Below are 21,129 nucleotides of genomic sequence, written 5' to 3'. Positions count from 1 at the left end.
GCTATGGACTGGTTGCTATGTATGGTTGCTATATGCAGAGCATGCAGAAGTTACGCAGAGCCAAAAAAACTGAGCCATATCACCTCACAGTGTGTGGGAGGAGCTATAGAAAGCCCTCACAGATGTGTGTATGAAGGTTTTTACCTCAGCGTCTCCTAGGAAACCAATGTAAACATATGCAAACACACTCTAGCAGAGGAAAGTTCCCTCAGCCTTGTGTGGGAGGAGCCAACTCACCTCACAGCTGTTTGGGAGGTGTTATTAAACCCCTCAGCGTCTCCTAGGAAACCAATTGTTTGGTTTGCAGGCTCTCTGTAAACACAGCAGAAATTGAGGATTTTTTTTGAATACTTGTCCTACAAATGAAGGTATTTACCTCACAGAAAACACCTCACAGAAAACACCTCACAACTACCTCACAACTGTGTGTATGAAGGTATTTACCTCACAGAAAACACCTCACAACTACCTCACAACTGTGTGTATGAAGGTATTTACCTCACAGAAAACACCTCACAACTACCTCACAACTGTGTGTATGAAGGTATTTACCTCACAAAAAACACCTCACAGAAAACACCTCACAACTGTGTGTATGAAGGTATTTACCTCACAGAAAACACCTCACAACTGCCTCACAACTGTATGTATGAAGGTATTTACCTCACAGAAAACACCTCACAACTGCCTCACAACTGTGTGTATGAAGGTATTTACCTCACAGAAAACGCCTCACAACTACCTCACAACTGTGTGTATGAAGGTATTTACCTCACAGAAAACACCTCACAACTGCCTAACAACTGTGTGGGAGGAGCTATAGAATCCCCTTACAGCTGTGCGTGAGGAGTTTTAGTTACCTCAGCGTCTCCTAGGAAACCAATGTAAACATAAGCATGCAGCCTCTAAGCAGAGACTCAGATCCTGGATTTTTCTTAAATACTTGTCCTATTCAAATGATTGTATTTTAAAAACTATAAATCGTACAGTGAATTTCTTTATATTTTACGAATCACAAGACCCAGACCTACATTTTGATGTATAGTATGTCTCTGAAATAATAAAATTGAAGGCACAGTCGCAGTTTACAAATTCCAAAGATGATTTTAGTTTTCTAAACTTTGACCTCCATTGACTTCCATTGAAATAATGGATGGCGTAGGTTGCAAACAAATTATCATATTGTGAAAACGGTTTGATCAATCACTTAGCCGTTAACACGTGTGGAGGTAGCAGGGATAGCTGAACGTTTTGATATAAGATTTGTGTAGGTCGGCTTGAAAATGAGGGTGTGGTCGCAGTTTGCAAATCATGTAATGATTTTTCATTTTTAGAAATCCCACACTCTACCGCTCCCCATTCATTCCTATGGGAAAATATTGCCGCAAAAATTACAATATTTCGCGAACGATTCGGCGAAATTTTCCACACAGTAATAGCCCACCGATCTGGAACAATCCGCACAATTCGATATATTACTCGTCTATGTAGTGTAAAAACTGTGGGAGAAGTTAGGGGGGCAAATTTGGCTATAAGAATAATAATAATAACTAGAAAAGATACAATTTCTGGGGAAATTGTGCGGCGTGGTCTTGCCTCCACCAATACTCCTGACTGGAGATGGTGCCCCTGGAGATGTAAATGTGATCCAACAGTGTGTCGATCCAGTTCGGTCCATTGCCCCATCAAAAACTGCTCCATCAAAACTGCACCATCAAAACTGCACCATCCTATTTGCCCCATCAAAAACTGGTTGCTATAGAGGGTTGCTATGGACTGGTTGCTATGGACTGGTTGCTATGGAGTGGTTGCTATGGAGTGGTTGCTACGGACTGGTTGCTACGGACTGGGTGCTACGGACTGGGTGCTACGGACTGGTTGCTACGAACTGGTTGCTATGGAGGGTTGCTATGGACTGGTTGCTATGGAGGGTTGCTATGGACTGATGGCTATGGACTGGTTGCTATGGACGGGTTGCTATGGATGGTTGCTATGGACTGGTTGCTATGGACGGTTGCTATGGACGGTTGCTATGGACTGGTTGCTTTGGACTGGATGCTATGGAGGGTTGCTATGGAATGGTTGCTATGGATGGTTGCTATGGAGTGGTTGCTATGGAGTGGTTGCTATGGACGGTTGCTATGGAATGGTTGCTATGGACAGGTTGCTATGGACAGGTGGCTATGGACTGATGGCTATGGATGGGTTGCTATGGACTGGTTGCTATAGACGGTTGCTATAGACGGTTGCTATGGAGTGGTTGCTATGGACTGGTTGCTATGGACTGGTTGCTATGGAGTGGTTGCTATGGACTGGTTGCTATGGACTGGTTGCTATGGACTGGTTGCTATGGACTGGTTGCTATGGAGGGTTGCTATGGACAGTTGCTATGGACTGGTTGCTATGGACTGGTTGGTATTGACGGTTGCTCTGGACTGGTTGCTCTGGACGGTTGCTATGGACTGGTTGCTATGGAGTGGTTGCTATGGAGGGTTGCTATGGACTGGTTGCTATGGACTGGTTGCTATGGACTGGTTGCTATGGACTGGTTGCTATGGTCTGGTTGCTATGGACTGGTTGCTATGGAGGTTTGCTATGGTCTGGTTGCTATATGCAGAGCATGCATATACGCAGGGCCAAAAAAAACTGAGCTATATCACCTCACAGTGTGTGGGAGGAGCTATAGAAAGCCCTCACAGATGTGTGTATGAAGGTTTTTACCTCAGCGTCTCCTAGGAAACCAATGTAAACATATGCAAGCAGCCTCTAACCAGGCGTTTCAAACTGGCGGCCCTCCAGCTGTTGCAAAACTACAAGTCCAATGAGGAATTGCAAGAATGACAGTTACCAGCATGACTCCCACAAGCAGAGGCATGATGGGACTTATAGTTTTACAACAGCTGGAGGGCCACCAGTTTGAGACCCTTGCTCTAAGCAGAGGAAAGTTCCCTGAGTCATATCACCACAGTGTGTGGGAGGAGCTATAGAAAGCCCTCACAGATGTGTGTATGAAGGTTTTTACCTCAGCGTCTCCTAGGAAACCAATATAAACATATATACAAGCAGCTAAGCAGAGGAAAGTTCCCTCAGCCTTGTGTGGGAGGAGCCAACTCACACTCACAGCTGTTTGTGAGCAGTTATAAAACTCCACAGCGTCTCCTAGGAAACCAATTGTTTGGTTTGCAGCCTCTCTGTAAACACAGCAGAAATTGAGGAATGTCTTTTATTACATGTCCTGTTCAAATGGTTGTATTTTAAAAACTATAAATCGTACAGCGAATATCTTTATATTTTACGAATCACAAGACCCAGACCTACATTTTGATGTATAGTATGTCTCTGAAATAATAAAATTGAAGGCACAGTCGCAGTTTACAAATTCCAAAGATGATTTTAGTTTTCTAAACTTTGACCTCCATTGACTTCCATTGAAATAATGGATGGCGTAGGTTGCAAACAAATTATCATATTGTGAAAACGGTTTGATCAATCACGTAGCCGTGAACACATCTGGTGGCAGCAGGGATAGCTGAACGTTTTGATATAAGATTTGTGTAGGTCGGCTTGAAAATGAGGGAGTGGTCGCAGTTTACAAATCATGTGCTGATTTTTCATTTTTAGAAATCCCACACTCTAGCTCTCCCCATTCATTCCTATGGGAAAATTTTGCCGCAAAAATGACGATATTTCGCGAACGATTCGGCGAAACGTTCCACACAGTAATAGCCCACCGATCGGGAACAATCCGCACGATTCGATATATTACTCGTTTATGTAGTGTAAAAACTGTGGGAAGAGTTAGGGTGGCAAATTTGGCTATAATAAGAATAATAAGAACTAGAAAAGATACAATTTCTGGGGAAATTGTGCGGCGTGGTCTTGCCTCCACCAATACTCCTGACTGGAGACGGTGCCCCTGGAGATGTAAATGTGATCCAACAGTGTGTCGATCCAGTTCGGTCCATTGCCCCATCAAAAACTGCTCCATCAAAACTGCACCATCAAAACTGCACCATCCTATTTGCCCCATCAAAAACTGGTTGCTATAGAGGGTTGCTATGGACTGGTTGCTATGGACTGGTTGCTATGGACTGGTTGCTATGGACTGGTTGCTATGGAGTGGTTGCTATGGAGTGGTTGCTACGGACTGGGTGCTACGGACTGGTTGCTACGAACTGGTTGCTATGGAGGGTTGCTATGGACTGGTTGCTATGGAGGGTTGCTATGGACTGATGGCTATGGACTGGTTGCTATGGACGGGTTGCTATGGATGGTTGCTATGGACTGGTTGCTATGGACGGTTGCTATGGACGTTTGCTATGGACTGGTTGCTTTGGACTGGATGCTATGGAGGGTTGCTATGGAATGGTTGCTATGGATGGTTGCTATGGAGTGGTTGCTATGGAGTGGTTGCTATGGACGGTTGCTATGGAATGGTTGCTATGGACAGGTTGCTATGGACTGGTTGCTATAGATGGTTGCTATAGACGGTTGCTATGGAGTGGTTGCTATGGACTGGTTGCTATGGACTGGTTGCTATGGACTGGTTGCTATGGAGGGTTGCTATGGACTGGTTGCTATGGACTGGTTGCTATGGACTGGTTGCTATGGACTGGTTGCTATGGAGGGTTGCTATGGACAGTTGCTATGGACTGGTTGCTATGGACTGGTTGGTATTGACGGTTGCTCTGGACTGGTTGCTCTGGACGGTTGCTATGGACTGGTTGCTATGGAGTGGTTGCTATGGACTGGCTGCTATGGACTGGTTGCTATGGACTGGTTGCTATGGACTGGTTGCTATGGACTGGTTGCTATGGTCTGGTTGCTATGGACTGGTTGCTATGGAGGTTTGCTATGGTCTGGTTGCTATATGCAGAGCATGCATATACGCAGGGCCAAAAAAAACTGAGCCATATCACCTCACAGTGGGAGGAGCTATAGAAAGCCCTCACAGATGTGTGTATGAAGGTTTTTACCTCAGCGTCTCCTAGGAAACCAATGTAAACATATGCAAGCAGCCTCTAACCAGGCGTTTCAAACTGGTGGCCCTCCAGCTGTTGCAAAACTACAAGTCCAATGAGGCATTGCAAGAATGACAGTTACCAGCATGACTCCCACAAGCAGAGGCATGATGGGACTTATAGTTTTACAACAGCTGGAGGGCCACCAGTTTGAGACCCTTGCTCTAAGCAGAGGAAAGTTCCCTGAGTCATATCACCACAGTGTGTGGGAGGAGCTATAGAAAGCCCTCACAGATGTGTGTATGAAGGTTTTTACCTCAGCGTCTCCTAGGAAACCAATATAAACATATACAAGCAGCTAAGCAGAGGAAAGTTCCCTCAGCCTTGTGTGGGAGGAGCCAACTCACACTCACAGCTGTTTGTGAGCAGTTATAAAACTCCACAGCGTCTCCTAGGAAACCAATTGTTTGGTTTGCAGCCTCTCTGTAAACACAGCAGAAATTGAGGAATGTCTTTTATTACATGTCCTGTTCAAATGGTTGTATTTTAAAAACTATAAATCGTACAGCGAATATCTTTATATTTTACGAATCACAAGACCCAGACCTACATTTTGATGTATAGTATGTCTCTGAAATAATAAAATTGAAGGCACAGTCGCAGTTTACAAATTCCAAAGATGATTTTAGTTTTCTAAACTTTGACCTCCATTGACTTCCATTGAAATAATGGATGGCGTAGGTTGCAAACAAATTATCATATTGTGAAAACGGTTTGATCAATCACTTAGCCGTGAACACATCTGGTGGCAGCAGGGATAGCTGAACGTTTTGATATAAGATTTGTGTAGGTCGGCTTGAAAATGAGGGTGTGGTCGCAGTTTACAAATCATGTGCTGATTTTTCATTTTTAGAAATCCCACACTCTAGCTCTCCCCATTCATTCCTATGGGAAAATTTTGCCGCAAAAATGACGATATTTCGCGAACGATTCGGCGAAACGTTCCACACAGTAATAGCCCACCGATCGGGAACAATCCGCACGATTCGATATATTACTCGTTTATGTAGTGTAAAAACTGTGGGAAGAGTTAGGGTGGCAAATTTGGCTATAATAAGAATAATAAGAACTAGAAAAGATACAATTTCTGGGGAAATTGTGCGGCGTGGTCTTGCCTCCACCAATACTCCTGACTGGAGACGGTGCCCCTGGAGATGTAAATGTGATCCAACCGTGTGTCGATCCAATTCGGTCCATTGCCCCATCAAAAACTGCTCCATCAAAAACTAGCCCATCAAAACTGCACCATCAAAACTGCACCATCCTATTTGCCCCATCAAAAACTGGCTGCTATGGAGGGTTGCTATGGACTGGTTGCTATGGACGGGTTGCTATGGAGTGGTTGCTATGGAGTGGTTGCTACGGACTGATTGCTATGGACTGGGTGCTATGGACTGGTTGCTATGGAGGGTTGCTATGGACTGGTTGCTATGGAGGGTTGCTATGGACTGATGGCTATGGACTGGTTGCTATGGACGGGTTGTTATGGACGGTTGGTATGGACTGGTTGCTATGGACGGTTGCTATGGATGGTTGCTATGGACTGGTTGCTTTGGACTGGATGCTATGGAGGGTTGCTATGGAATGGTTGCTATGGAGTGGTTGCTATGGAGGGTTGCTATGGACGGATTGCTATGGACTGTTGCTATGGACTGGTTGCTATGGACGGTTGCTATGGACTGGTTGCTATGGACTGGTTGCTATGGAGTGGTTGGTATGGACGGTTGCTATAGACTGGTTGCTATAGACGGTTGCTATGGACCGGTTGCTATAGACTGGTTGCTATAGACGGTTGCTATGGACCGGTTGCTATGGAGTGGTTGCTATGGAGTTGTTGCTATGGAGTGGTTTCTATGGACTGATGGCTATGGACGGTTGCTATGGACTGGTTGCTATGGAGTGGTTGGTATGGACGGTTGCTCTGGATTGGTTGCTATGGACGGTTGCTATGGACTGGTTGCCCTAGACTGGTTGCTATAGACGGTTGCTATGGAGTGGTTGCTATGGAGGGTTGCTATGGAGGGTTGCTATGGAGTGGTTGCTATGGAGGGTTGCTATGGAGTGGTTGCTATGGAGGGTTGCTATGGAGGGTTGCTATGGACAGGTTGCTATGGACTGGTTGCTATGGACTGGTTGCTATGGAGTGGTTGCTATGGAGGGTTGCTATGGAGGGTTGCTATGGACAGTTGCTATGGACTGGTTGCTATGGACTGGTTGCTATGGACGGTTGCTTTGGACTGGTTGCTATAGACGGTTGCTATGGAGTGGTTGCTATGGAGGGTTGCTATGGACTGGTTGCTATGGACGGTTGCTAGGGACTGGTTGCTAGGGACTGGTTGCTAGGGACTGGTTGCTAGGGACTGGTTGCTATGGACGGTTGCTATGGAGTGGTTGCTATGGAGGGTTGCTATGGAGGGTTGCTATGGAGTGGTTGCTATGGAGGGTTGCTATGGAGTGGTTGCTATGGAGGGTTGCTATGGACAGGTTGCTATGGACTGCTTGCTATGGACTGGTTGCTATGGACTGGTTGCTAGGGACTGGTTGCTATGGAGTGGTTACTATGGAGTGGTTGCTATGGAGGGTTGCTATGGAGGGTTGCTATGGAATGGTTGCTATGGACAGTTGCTATGGACAGTTGCTATGGACAGTTGCTATGGACTGGTTGCTATGGACTGGTTGCTATGGACGGTTGCTTTGGACTGGTTGCTATAGACGGTTGCTATGGAGTGGTTGCTATGGACTGGTTGCTATGGACTGGTTGCTAGGGACTGATGGCTATGGATGGGTTGCTATGGACGGTTGCTATGGACTGGTTGCTATGGACTGGTTGCTATGGAGTGGTTACTATGGAGTGGTTGCTATGGAGAGTTGCTATGGAGGGTTGCTATGGAATGGTTGCTATGGACAGTTGCTATGGACAGTTGCTATGGACTGGTTGCTATGGACTGGTTGCTATGGACTGGTTGCTATGGACGGTTGCTTTGGACTGGTTGCTATAGACGGTTGCTATGGAGTGGTTGCTATGGAGGGTTGCTATGGACTGGTTGCTATGGACGGTTGCTATGGACTGGTTGCTAGGGACTGGTTGCTAGGGACTGGTTGCTAGGGAGGGTTGCTATGGAGTGGTTGCTATGGACTGGTTGCTAGGGACTGGTTGCTATGGACTGGTTGCTAGGGACTGGTTGCTAGGGACTGGTTGCTAGGGACTGGTTGCTATGGACTGGTTGCTAGGGACTGGTTGCTATGGACTGGTTGCTAGAGACTGGTTGCTAGGGACTGGTTGCTATGGACGGTTGCTAGGGACTGGTTGCTATGGACTGGTTGCTAGGGACTGGTTGCTATGGACTGGTTGCTAGGGACTGGTAGCTATGGAGTGGTTGCTAGGGACTGGTTGCTATGGAGTGGTTGCTATGGAGTGGTTGCTAGGGACTGGTTGCTATGGACTGGTTGCTAGGGACTGGTTGCTATGGACGGTTGCTAGGGACTGGTTGCTAGGGACTGGTTGCTAGGGACTGGTTGCTATGGAGTGGTTGATATGGACTGGTTGCTATGGAGTGGTTGCTATGGACTGGTTGCTATGGACGGTTGCTAGGGACTGGTTGCTAGGGACTGGTTGCTATGGAGTGGTTGCTATGGAGTGGTTGCTAGGGACTGGTTGCTATGGACAGTTGCTATGGACTGGTTGCTATGGACTGGTTGCTATGGACTGGTTGCTATGCATGGTTGCTATATGCAGAGCATGCAGAAGTTACCCAGAGCCAAAAAAAACTGAGCCATATCACCTCACAGTGTGTGGGAGGAGCTATAGAAAGCCCTCACAGATGTGTGTATATGAAGGATTTTACCTCAGCGTCTCCTAGGAAACCAATGTAAACATATGCAAACACACTCTAGCAGAGGAAAGTTCCCTCAGCCTTGTGTGGGAGGAGCCAACTCACCTCACAGCTGTTTGGGAGGTGTTATTAAACCCCTCAGCGTCTCCTAGGAAACCAATTGTTTGGTTTGCAGGCTCTCTGTAAACACAGCAGAAATTGAGGATTTTTTTTGAATACTTGTCCTTCAAATGAAGGTATTTACCTCACAGAAAACACCTCACAACTACCTCACAACTGTGTGTATGAAGGTATTTACCTCACAGAAAACACCTCACAACTACCTCACAACTGTGTGTATGAAGGTATTTACCTCACAAAAAACACCTCACAGAAAACACCTCACAACTGCCTCACAACTGTATGTATGAAGGTATTTACCTCACAGAAAACACCTCACAACTGCCTCACAACTGTGTGGGAGGAGCTATAGAATCCCCTTACAGCTGTGCGTGAGGAGTTTTAGTTACCTCAGCGTCTCCTAGGAAACCAATGTAAACATAAGCATGCAGCCTCTAAGCAGAGACTCAGATCCTGGATTTTTCTTAAATACTTGTCCTATTCAAATGATTGTATTTTAAAAACTATAAATCGTACAGCGAAGACCCTTGCTCTAAGCAGAGGAAAGTTCCCTGAGTCATATCACCACAGTGTGTGGGAGGAGCTATAGAAAGCCCTCACAGATGTGTGTATGAAGGTTTTTACCTCAGCGTCTCCTAGGAAACCAATATAAACATATATACAAGCAGCTAAGCAGAGGAAAGTTCCCTCAGCCTTGTGTGGGAGGAGCCAACTCACACTCACAGCTGTTTGTGAGCAGTTATAAAACTCCACAGCGTCTCCTAGGAAACCAATTGTTTGGTTTGCAGCCTCTCTGTAAACACAGCAGAAATTGAGGAATGTCTTTTATTACATGTCCTGTTCAAATGGTTGTATTTTAAAAACTATAAATCGTACAGCGAATATCTTTATATTTTACGAATCACAAGACCCAGACCTACATTTTGATGTATAGTATGTCTCTGAAATAATACAATTGAAGGCACAGTCGCAGTTTACAAATTCCAAAGATGATTTTAGTTTTCTAAACTTTGACCTCCATTGACTTCCATTGAAATAATGGATGGCGTAGGTTGCAAACAAATTATCATATTGTGAAAACGGTTTGATCAATCACGTAGCCGTGAACACATCTGGTGGCAGCAGGGATAGCTGAACGTTTTGATATAAGATTTGTGTAGGTCGGCTTGAAAATGAGGGAGTGGTCGCAGTTTACAAATCATGTGCTGATTTTTCATTTTTAGAAATCCCACACTCTAGCTCTCCCCATTCATTCCTATGGGAAAATTTTGCCGCAAAAATGACGATATTTCGCGAACGATTCGGCGAAACGTTCCACACAGTAATAGCCCACCGATCGGGAACAATCCGCACGATTCGATATATTACTCGTTTATGTAGTGTAAAAACTGTGGGAAGAGTTAGGGTGGCAAATTTGGCTATAATAAGAATAATAAGAATAATATATATGTGAGATAACAATAAGTGCTCTTGCTATGCAAGACCACTTAATAATATATATGTGAGATAACAATAAGTGCTCTTGCTATGCAAGACCACTTAATAATATATATGTGAGATAACAATAAGTGCTCTTGCTATGCAAGACCACTTAACTAGAAAAGATACAATTTCTGGGGAAATTGTGCGGCGTGGTCTTGCCTCCACCAATACTCCTGACTGGAGATGGTGCCCCTGGAGATGTAAATGTGATCCAACAGTGTGTCGATCCAGTTCGGTCCATTGCCCCATCAAAAACTGCTCCATCAAAACTGCACCATCAAAACTGCACCATCCTATTTGCCCCATCAAAAACTGGTTGCTATAGAGGGTTGCTATGGACTGGTTGCTATGGACTGGTTGCTATGGAGTGGTTGCTATGGAGTGGTTGCTATGGAGTGGTTGCTACGGACTGGTTGCTACGGACTGGGTGCTACGGACTGGGTGCTACGGACTGGTTGCTACGAACTGGTTGCTATGGAGGGTTGCTATGGACTGGTTGCTATGGAGGGTTGCTATGGACTGATGGCTATGGACTGGTTGCTATGGACGGGTTGCTATGGATGGTTGCTATGGACTGGTTGCTATGGACGGTTGCTATGGACGGTTGCTATGGACTGGTTGCTTTGGACTGGATGCTATGGAGGGTTGCTATGGAATGGTTGCTATGGATGGTTGCTATGGAGTGGTTGCTATGGAGTGGTTGCTATGGACGGTTGCTATGGAATGGTTGCTATGGACAGGTTGCTATGGACAGGTGGCTATGGACTGATGGCTATGGATGGGTTGCTATGGACTGGTTGCTATAGACGGTTGCTATAGACGGTTGCTATGGAGTGGTTGCTATGGACTGGTTGCTATGGACTGGTTGCTATGGAGTGGTTGCTATTGACTGGTTGCTATGGACTGGTTGCTATGGACTGGTTGCTATGGACTGGTTGCTATGGAGGGTTGCTATGGACTGGTTGCTATGGAGGTTTGCTATGGTCTGGTTGCTATATGCAGAGCATGCATATACGCAGGGCCAAAAAAAACTGAGCCATATCACCTCACAGTGGGAGGAGCTATAGAAAGCCCTCACAGATGTGTGTATGAAGGTTTTTACCTCAGCGTCTCCTAGGAAACCAATGTAAACATATGCAAGCAGCCTCTAACCAGGCGTTTCAAACTGGTGGCCCTCCAGCTGTTGCAAAACTACAAGTCCAATGAGGCATTGCAAGAATGACAGTTACCAGCATGACTCCCACAAGCAGAGGCATGATGGGACTTATAGTTTTACAACAGCTGGAGGGCCACCAGTTTGAGACCCTTGCTCTAAGCAGAGGAAAGTTCCCTGAGTCATATCACCACAGTGTGTGGGAGGAGCTATAGAAAGCCCTCACAGATGTGTGTATGAAGGTTTTTACCTCAGCGTCTCCTAGGAAACCAATATAAACATATACAAGCAGCTAAGCAGAGGAAAGTTCCCTCAGCCTTGTGTGGGAGGAGCCAACTCACACTCACAGCTGTTTGTGAGCAGTTATAAAACTCCACAGCGTCTCCTAGGAAACCAATTGTTTGGTTTGCAGCCTCTCTGTAAACACAGCAGAAATTGAGGAATGTCTTTTATTACATGTCCTGTTCAAATGGTTGTATTTTAAAAACTATAAATCGTACAGCGAATATCTTTATATTTTACGAATCACAAGACCCAGACCTACATTTTGATGTATAGTATGTCTCTGAAATAATAAAATTGAAGGCACAGTCGCAGTTTACAAATTCCAAAGATGATTTTAGTTTTCTAAACTTTGACCTCCATTGACTTCCATTGAAATAATGGATGGCGTAGGTTGCAAACAAATTATCATATTGTGAAAACGGTTTGATCAATCACTTAGCCGTGAACACATCTGGTGGCAGCAGGGATAGCTGAACGTTTTGATATAAGATTTGTGTAGGTCGGCTTGAAAATGAGGGTGTGGTCGCAGTTTACAAATCATGTGCTGATTTTTCATTTTTAGAAATCCCACACTCTAGCTCTCCCCATTCATTCCTATGGGAAAATTTTGCCGCAAAAATGACGATATTTCGCGAACGATTCGGCGAAACGTTCCACACAGTAATAGCCCACCGATCGGGAACAATCCGCACGATTCGATATATTACTCGTTTATGTAGTGTAAAAACTGTGGGAAGAGTTAGGGTGGCAAATTTGGCTATAATAAGAATAATAAGAACTAGAAAAGATACAATTTCTGGGGAAATTGTGCGGCGTGGTCTTGCCTCCACCAATACTCCTGACTGGAGACGGTGCCCCTGGAGATGTAAATGTGATCCAACCGTGTGTCGATCCAATTCGGTCCATTGCCCCATCAAAAACTGCTCCATCAAAAACTAGCCCATCAAAACTGCACCATCAAAACTGCACCATCCTATTTGCCCCATCAAAAACTGGCTGCTATGGAGGGTTGCTATGGACTGGTTGCTATGGACGGGTTGCTATGGAGTGGTTGCTATGGAGTGGTTGCTACGGACTGATTGCTATGGACTGGGTGCTATGGACTGGTTGCTATGGAGGGTTGCTATGGACTGGTTGCTATGGAGGGTTGCTATGGACTGATGGCTATGGACTGGTTGCTATGGACGGGTTGTTATGGACGGTTGGTATGGACTGGTTGCTATGGACGGTTGCTATGGATGGTTGCTATGGACTGGTTGCTTTGGACTGGATGCTATGGAGGGTTGCTATGGAATGGTTGCTATGGAGTGGTTGCTATGGAGGGTTGCTATGGACGGATTGCTATGGACTGTTGCTATGGACTGGTTGCTATGGACGGTTGCTATGGACTGGTTGCTATGGACTGGTTGCTATGGAGTGGTTGGTATGGACGGTTGCTATGGACTGGTTGCTATAGACGGTTGCTATGGACCGGTTGCTATAGACTGGTTGCTATAGACGGTTGCTATGGACCGGTTGCTATGGAGTGGTTGCTATGGAGTTGTTGCTATGGAGTGGTTTCTATGGACTGATGGCTATGGACGGTTGCTATGGACTGGTTGCTATGGAGTGGTTGGTATGGACGGTTGCTCTGGACTGGTTGCTATGGACGGTTGCTATGGACTGGTTGCCCTAGACTGGTTGCTATAGACGGTTGCTATGGAGTGGTTGCTATGGAGGGTTGCTATGGAGGGTTGCTATGGAGTGGTTGCTATGGAGGGTTGCTATGGAGTGGTTGCTATGGAGGGTTGCTATGGAGGGTTGCTATGGACAGGTTGCTATGGACTGGTTGCTATGGACTGGTTGCTATGGAGTGGTTGCTATGGAGGGTTGCTATGGAGGGTTGCTATGGACAGTTGCTATGGACTGGTTGCTATGGACTGGTTGCTATGGACGGTTGCTTTGGACTGGTTGCTATAGACGGTTGCTATGGAGTGGTTGCTATGGAGGGTTGCTATGGACTGGTTGCTATGGACGGTTGCTAGGGACTGGTTGCTAGGGACTGGTTGCTAGGGACTGGTTGCTAGGGACTGGTTGCTATGGACGGTTGCTATGGAGTGGTTGCTATGGAGGGTTGCTATGGAGGGTTGCTATGGAGTGGTTGCTATGGAGGGTTGCTATGGAGTGGTTGCTATGGAGGGTTGCTATGGACAGGTTGCTATGGACTGCTTGCTATGGACTGGTTGCTATGGACTGGTTGCTAGGGACTGGTTGCTATGGAGTGGTTACTATGGAGTGGTTGCTATGGAGGGTTGCTATGGAGGGTTGCTATGGAATGGTTGCTATGGACAGTTGCTATGGACAGTTGCTATGGACAGTTGCTATGGACTGGTTGCTATGGACTGGTTGCTATGGACGGTTGCTTTGGACTGGTTGCTATAGACGGTTGCTATGGAGTGGTTGCTATGGACTGGTTGCTATGGACTGGTTGCTAGGGACTGATGGCTATGGATGGGTTGCTATGGACGGTTGCTATGGACTGGTTGCTATGGACTGGTTGCTATGGAGTGGTTACTATGGAGTGGTTGCTATGGAGAGTTGCTATGGAGGGTTGCTATGGAATGGTTGCTATGGACAGTTGCTATGGACAGTTGCTATGGACTGGTTGCTATGGACTGGTTGCTATGGACTGGTTGCTATGGACGGTTGCTTTGGACTGGTTGCTATAGACGGTTGCTATGGAGTGGTTGCTATGGAGGGTTGCTATGGACTGGTTGCTATGGACGGTTGCTATGGACTGGTTGCTAGGGACTGGTTGCTAGGGACTGGTTGCTAGGGAGGGTTGCTATGGAGTGGTTGCTATGGACTGGTTGCTAGGGACTGGTTGCTATGGACTGGTTGCTAGGGACTGGTTGCTAGGGACTGGTTGCTAGGGACTGGTTGCTATGGACTGGTTGCTAGGGACTGGTTGCTATGGACTGGTTGCTAGGGACTGGTTGCTAGGGACTGGTTGCTATGGACGGTTGCTAGGGACTGGTTGCTATGGACTGGTTGCTAGGGACTGGTTGCTATGGACTGGTTGCTAGGGACTGGTTGCTATGGAGTGGTTGCTAGGGACTGGTTGCTATGGAGTGGTTGCTATGGAGTGGTTGCTAGGGACTGGTTGCTATGGACTGGTTGCTAGGGACTGGTTGCTATGGACGGTTGCTAGGGACTGGTTGCTAGGGACTGGTTGCTATGGAGTGGTTGATATGGACTGGTTGCTATGGAGTGGTTGCTATGGACGGTTGCTAGGGACTGGTTGCTAGGGACTGGTTGCTATGGAGTGGTTGCTATGGAGTGGTTGCTAGGGACTGGTTGCTATGGACAGTTGCTATGGACTGGTTGCTATGGACTGGTTGCTATGGACTGGTTGCTATGCATGGTTGCTATATGCAGAGCATGCAGAAGTTACGCAGAGCCAAAAAAAACTGAGCCATATCACCTCACAGTGTGTGGGAGGAGCTATAGAAAGCCCTCACAGATGTGTGTATATGAAGGATTTTACCTCAGCGTCTCCTAGGAAACCAATGTAAACATATGCAAACACACTCTAGCAGAGGAAAGTTCCCTCAGCCTTGTGTGGGAGGAGCCAACTCACCTCACAGCTGTTTGGGAGGTGTTATTAAACCCCTCAGCGTCTCCTAGGAAACCAATTGTTTGGTTTGCAGGCTCTCTGTAAACACAGCAGAAATTGAGGATTTTTTTTGAATACTTGTCCTTCAAATGAAGGTATTTACCTCACAGAAAACACCTCACAGAAAACACCTCACAACTACCTCACAACTGTGTGTATGAAGGTATTTACCTCACAGAAAACACCTCACAACTACCTCACAACTGTGTGTATGAAGGTATTTACCTCACAAAAAACACCTCACAGAAAACACCTCACAACTGCCTCACAACTGTATGTATGAAGGTATTTACCTCACAGAAAACACCTCACAACTGCCTCACAACTGTGTGGGAGGAGCTATAGAATCCCCTTACAGCTGTGCGTGAGGAGTTTTAGTTACCTCAGCGTCTCCTAGGAAACCAATGTAAACATAAGCATGCAGCCTCTAAGCAGAGACTCAGATCCTGGATTTTTCTTAAATACTTGTCCTATTCAAATGATTGTATTTTAAAAACTATAAATCGTACAGCGAAGACCCTTGCTCTAAGCAGAGCAAAGTTCCCTGAGTCATATCACCACAGTGTGTGGGAGGAGCTATAGAAAGCCCTCACAGATGTGTGTATGAAGGTTTTTACCTCAGCGTCTCCTAGGAAACCAATATAAACATATATACAAGCAGCTAAGCAGAGGAAAGTTCCCTCAGCCTTGTGTGGGAGGAGCCAACTCACACTCACAGCTGTTTGTGAGCAGTTATAAAACTCCACAGCGTCTCCTAGGAAACCAATTGTTTGGTTTGCAGCCTCTCTGTAAACACAGCAGAAATTGAGGAATGTCTTTTATTACATGTCCTGTTCAAATGGTTGTATTTTAAAAACTATAAATCGTACAGCGAATATCTTTATATTTTACGAATCACAAGACCCAGACCTACATTTTGATGTATAGTATGTCTCTGAAATAATAAAATTGAAGGCACAGTCGCAGTTTACAAATTCCAAAGATGATTTTAGTTTTCTAAACTTTGACCTCCATTGACTTCCATTGAAATAATGGATGGCGTAGGTTGCAAACAAATTATCATATTGTGAAAACGGTTTGATCAATCACGTAGCCGTGAACACATCTGGTGGCAGCAGGGATAGCTGAACGTTTTGATATAAGATTTGTGTAGGTCGGCTTGAAAATGAGGGAGTGGTCGCAGTTTACAAATCATGTGCTGATTTTTCATTTTTAGAAATCCCACACTCTAGCTCTCCCCATTCATTCCTATGGGAAAATTTTGCCGCAAAAATGACGATATTTCGCGAACGATTCGGCGAAACGTTCCACACAGTAATAGCCCACCGATCGGGAACAATCCGCACGATTCGATATATTACTCGTTTATGTAGTGTAAAAACTGTGGGAAGAGTTAGGGTGGCAAATTTGGCTATAATAAGAATAATAAGAATAATATATATGTGAGATAACAATAAGTGCTCTTGCTATGCAAGACCACTTAATAATATATATGTGAGATAACAATAAGTGCTCTTGCTATGCAAGACCACTTAATAATATATATGTGAGATAACAATAAGTGCTCTTGCTATGCAAGACCACTTAATAAGAATAATAATATATATGTGAGATTACAATAAGTGCTCTTGCTATGCAAGACCACTTAATCATGGTGGCTGTTTACCATAGAGCTGTCTGTGGACCAGATGGTCCCCGACCATCTCTATGAACCTCGGAGGCCGGAAGCGATGCCATGGCAACTGTAAACACTGACATTTTTTTTGCTGGAAAGCCTGAGATTAATTTTTATTTTTTTATATCAGTCTTTCCAGCAAAGAGGAGAGATCTGGGGACTTATAGACCCCAGATCTATTGGTAAATAGGACCTGTCATGCCCTATTCTTATTACAATGGATGTTTACATTCCTTGTAAAAGGAATAAAAGTGAGCAAAAATACAAAATTAAAGGGAAAGTGTAAAAAATAAATAAATAAAATAAACAATAAAAAAATAAAACATTTAAAGTGCCCCAATCCCCCATGCACGCATGCAGAGGCATATGCATATGTAGGTCATGCCCGCATATGTAAACGGCATTCAAACCACACATGTGAGGTATCGCCGCGAATGTTAGAGAGAGAGAGCAATAATTCTAGCACTAGACCTTTCTCTGTAACTCTAAACTGTTAAACTGTAAACAAATTAAAGCGTAGCCTATGGAGATATTTAAGTACTGAAGTTTGGCCCCATTCCACGAGCGTGCGCAATATTAAAGTGTGACATGTTAGGCATCTATTTACTGAGCGTATTATCATCACATTATACAAAAATTAATGAAAGTTCTTTTTTTTTTTAACGTGTTTGAAAAATTGCTGTGCAAATACAGTGTGACATAAAAAATGTCAATGACTGCCATTTTATTCCCTGGGGTCTCTGTTAAAAATATATATAATGTTTGGGGAGTAATTTTCTAGCAAAAAAAAAAATTTCATGTAGGAGAGGAATGCCATTATTGGCCCGGGAAGGAAGTGGTTCTATTCTGAAGTTCTTCTTTAATATTATGCTTTCTAAATTTTTACATATTCTAAGGATTATTTACTTTATACTTATGATAAAGTGAAAAAAATATAAAAAACATTCTGTTTTATTTTAGCATATCAAACAGTGATTAATATCGTTTTAAAGATGAAAGGAATCAGTTATAACACTGATGTATCCAAAACTACCAATAAGCGCTGTGCCGCTGTTCTCTGCGTGCTGTTGGCATACTGGGGTAGGGCCATCACGGCTCTGACAAGGAGTCCTTCTAGCATCTGCCACTCAAAAGGTTTGTTCAGTCTCACCAAGAGTTTATCATCAAGAATCATTCTTAGCAGCTGAAAGAGAATATAAGACGACAATAAGGAACAAGGCTTAATCGCTTAACAACGTCTGTTACTATCCCAAAGCTTACAATATCACATTTTCACAAAATATATTTCTTCAATTATATTATAATTTACATATAAGGCTTTTCTATCATTTTGAAATCTACATTGGGGGTTAGTAGATGATAGATTGTGATGTAGTACTTTGTAAAATCTCCTGAGTAATGCCTGTTGTGTACAGTACACAAGAGATGCCGGGATGTACATGTACCAGTATGGTTCCCAATGGCACCTGTGGCAAGCAATGCTTTGCATGCTATCGGTGGTCATAGGCATGATTATATATTGGGTGGCAGCACCACATCTCAGGAACACATACATGGGTGCCTTGGTAAACAAAAATTAAGGCCATTGTCTATGCAAGTCAACTCATTGATTGATGGATCAGTAGTTTTGTTCCAATTATACCCTTTTTTTTAGGCTGGGTATCAAAAGACCGAAGCTGCAGATGAGGATTGTGCCAGAGTTACTTTGTTTACTCATTTTCTCTGTTTATTGAAAGTACCCGTTATCCTTTCTATCTGGTAAGAAGAACATGTTAGAAGAAAATTTAATTTTTGCTTTTTGCAAATAGTTATGTTTTTTATTTTAAACATCTAAAATGTCAATGTGACACTGGTTTAGGACTGGGCTACAATAAAGCCATTGGTAACAAACAAGCACATGCACCTTATGTTGGTTACACACTTGAGACTAGATTCCTTCAATAGCAAATACTGATATTTTAATGACCAGATTACAAGAGCAGGGATTATTTTTTTTTTTTTTTATCTAAATCAAGGATTTCCAAACGTTCTAAACAAAGTGGCAGTTTACTGTCCTTAAGACTTTAGGAAGGCTGGACTATGGTCAGTAGGAGCAGTATACTTTTCGTTCTTGGTGGTCAGTGGAAATAAGAAAGATACATAGTTACATAATTAGTCAGGTTGAAAAAAAAACACAAGTCCATCTAGTTCAACCAAAAAAATAAAATAAAATACAATCCCATATACCCAAACATTCACCCACAGGCGCTTTGGCGTTAAAAAAAGCGCCTGTAAAGCACCTGAAAGAAGCCTTATTTGCAATCCCAATGTGAAAGCCTGAGTGCTTTCAGAGCCCTTTCACACTGCCAGCACCCAAAAAATGCTGGTAAAGCTCTGCTAAACCCCCTTTCACACTGGGGTGGGTAAATACATGGCAAATGGGGTTGAATGTATAAACATGTAAAATAATGAATTTGGGGGGGAGTATGAATGCAATCTATACACTGGGGGCGAACCTCTGGGGGAATCTAGGATGGAAAAGGACCTGGGGGTCCTAGTAGATGCTAGGTTTAGCAATGGCATGCAATGCCAAGCTGCTACTAACAACAGGATATTGGCATGCATTAAAAGGGGATTAACTCCAGAGATAAAATTACAATTTTCTCACTCTACAAGACTCTGGTCTGGCCGCACCTAGAGTATGCTGTCCCTAAGGAAGGATGTACTGTAAGGGCAACAAAGCTAATAAAAGGTCTGGAGGATATTAGTTATGAGGAAAGGTTACAAGTACTGAACTTATTCTCTCTGGAGAAGAGACGCTTGAGAGGGGATAGGATTTTCAATTTACAAATACCATACTGGTGACCCCACAATAGGATAAAACGTTTTCGTGGAAGGGAGTTTAACAAGATACGTGACCACTCATTAAAAATAGAAGAAAATAGGTTTAACCTTAAACTTCGTAGAGGGTTCTTTACTGTAAGAGCGGCAAGCATGTGGAATTCCCTTCCGCAGGCGGTGGTCTCTGCGGGGAGCATCAATAGTTTCAAAAAACTATTAGATAATCACCTGAGCGACCACAACATACAGGGATATACAATGTAATACTGACATAAAATCACACACACAGGTTGGACTTGATGGACTTGTGTCTTTTTACAACCTCACCTATTATGTAACTATGTAACATACTAGTAATGATATGCTACTAAATTGCTAATAATGATTATAATCACAGTCACAAAGCCACCAGGCTATTGATAAGATTGATTTTAAAATTGAAATACTGTACCTCATTACAGGATTGCACCCCATTTTCATCAGGTGTAGGAAGATTAAGATCGTCAATGAATAGATGCAATGTTTTCCCATCTCTTGCACCGTATATGAAACCTGAAAACACAAAATATTGCATTTCACATTGAAGTGTTGAGGTGTTATTATTTCTTTCTTTAAAACAAATAGTATATATAGTATATTATATATTATTGTAGTAGTAGTATTATAGTGTGTATATACTGTATAGTATATATAAACAGTATCACCCAAAAGAGTACACGCCTGACATTTTTGTAAATATTTTATTATATCTTTTCATGTGACAACACTGAAGAAATTACACGTTGCTACAATGTAAAGTAGTGAGTGTACAGCTTGTATAACAGTGTAAATTTCCTGTCCCCTCAAGATAACTCAACACACAGCCATTAATGTCTAAACCGCTGGCAACTAAAGTGAAAATTTCCAAATTGGTCCCAATTAGCAGTACTCCCTCCCCAGTATCATGTGACTCGTTAGTGTTACAAAGTCTCAGCTGTAAATGGAGAACAATTTGGTGTTATCGCTCTCACTCTCTCATACTGGTCACTGGGAGTTCAACATGGCACCCCATGGCAAAGAACTCTCTGAGAATCTGAAAAAAAAGA

General features: G+C 43.9%; 1 protein-coding gene across 1 annotated transcript in view; it reads right to left on the bottom strand.

Moving 5' to 3' along the window:
* The window catches only part of LOC120937061 (dynein heavy chain 5, axonemal-like), a 342,938-nt gene that overhangs the window by 138,025 nt on the left and 183,784 nt on the right, over positions 1–21,129 (bottom strand). Inside the window, exons 61-62 of the mRNA XM_040350003.1 lie at positions 20,496–20,596; positions 18,258–18,407 (exon numbers count right to left, since the gene is read on the bottom strand). Of these exons, the coding sequence (XP_040205937.1) occupies positions 18,258–18,407; positions 20,496–20,596 (251 nt within the window). The remainder of the gene's footprint in view (positions 1–18,257; positions 18,408–20,495; positions 20,597–21,129) is intronic.

This window comes from Rana temporaria, chromosome 4, assembly GCF_905171775.1.
Source record: "Rana temporaria chromosome 4, aRanTem1.1, whole genome shotgun sequence".
Classification (NCBI taxonomy): domain Eukaryota; kingdom Metazoa; phylum Chordata; class Amphibia; order Anura; family Ranidae; genus Rana; species Rana temporaria.
Note: the sequence above shows the minus strand (reverse complement) of the source record. Positions and strands in the feature narration are given on the sequence as shown.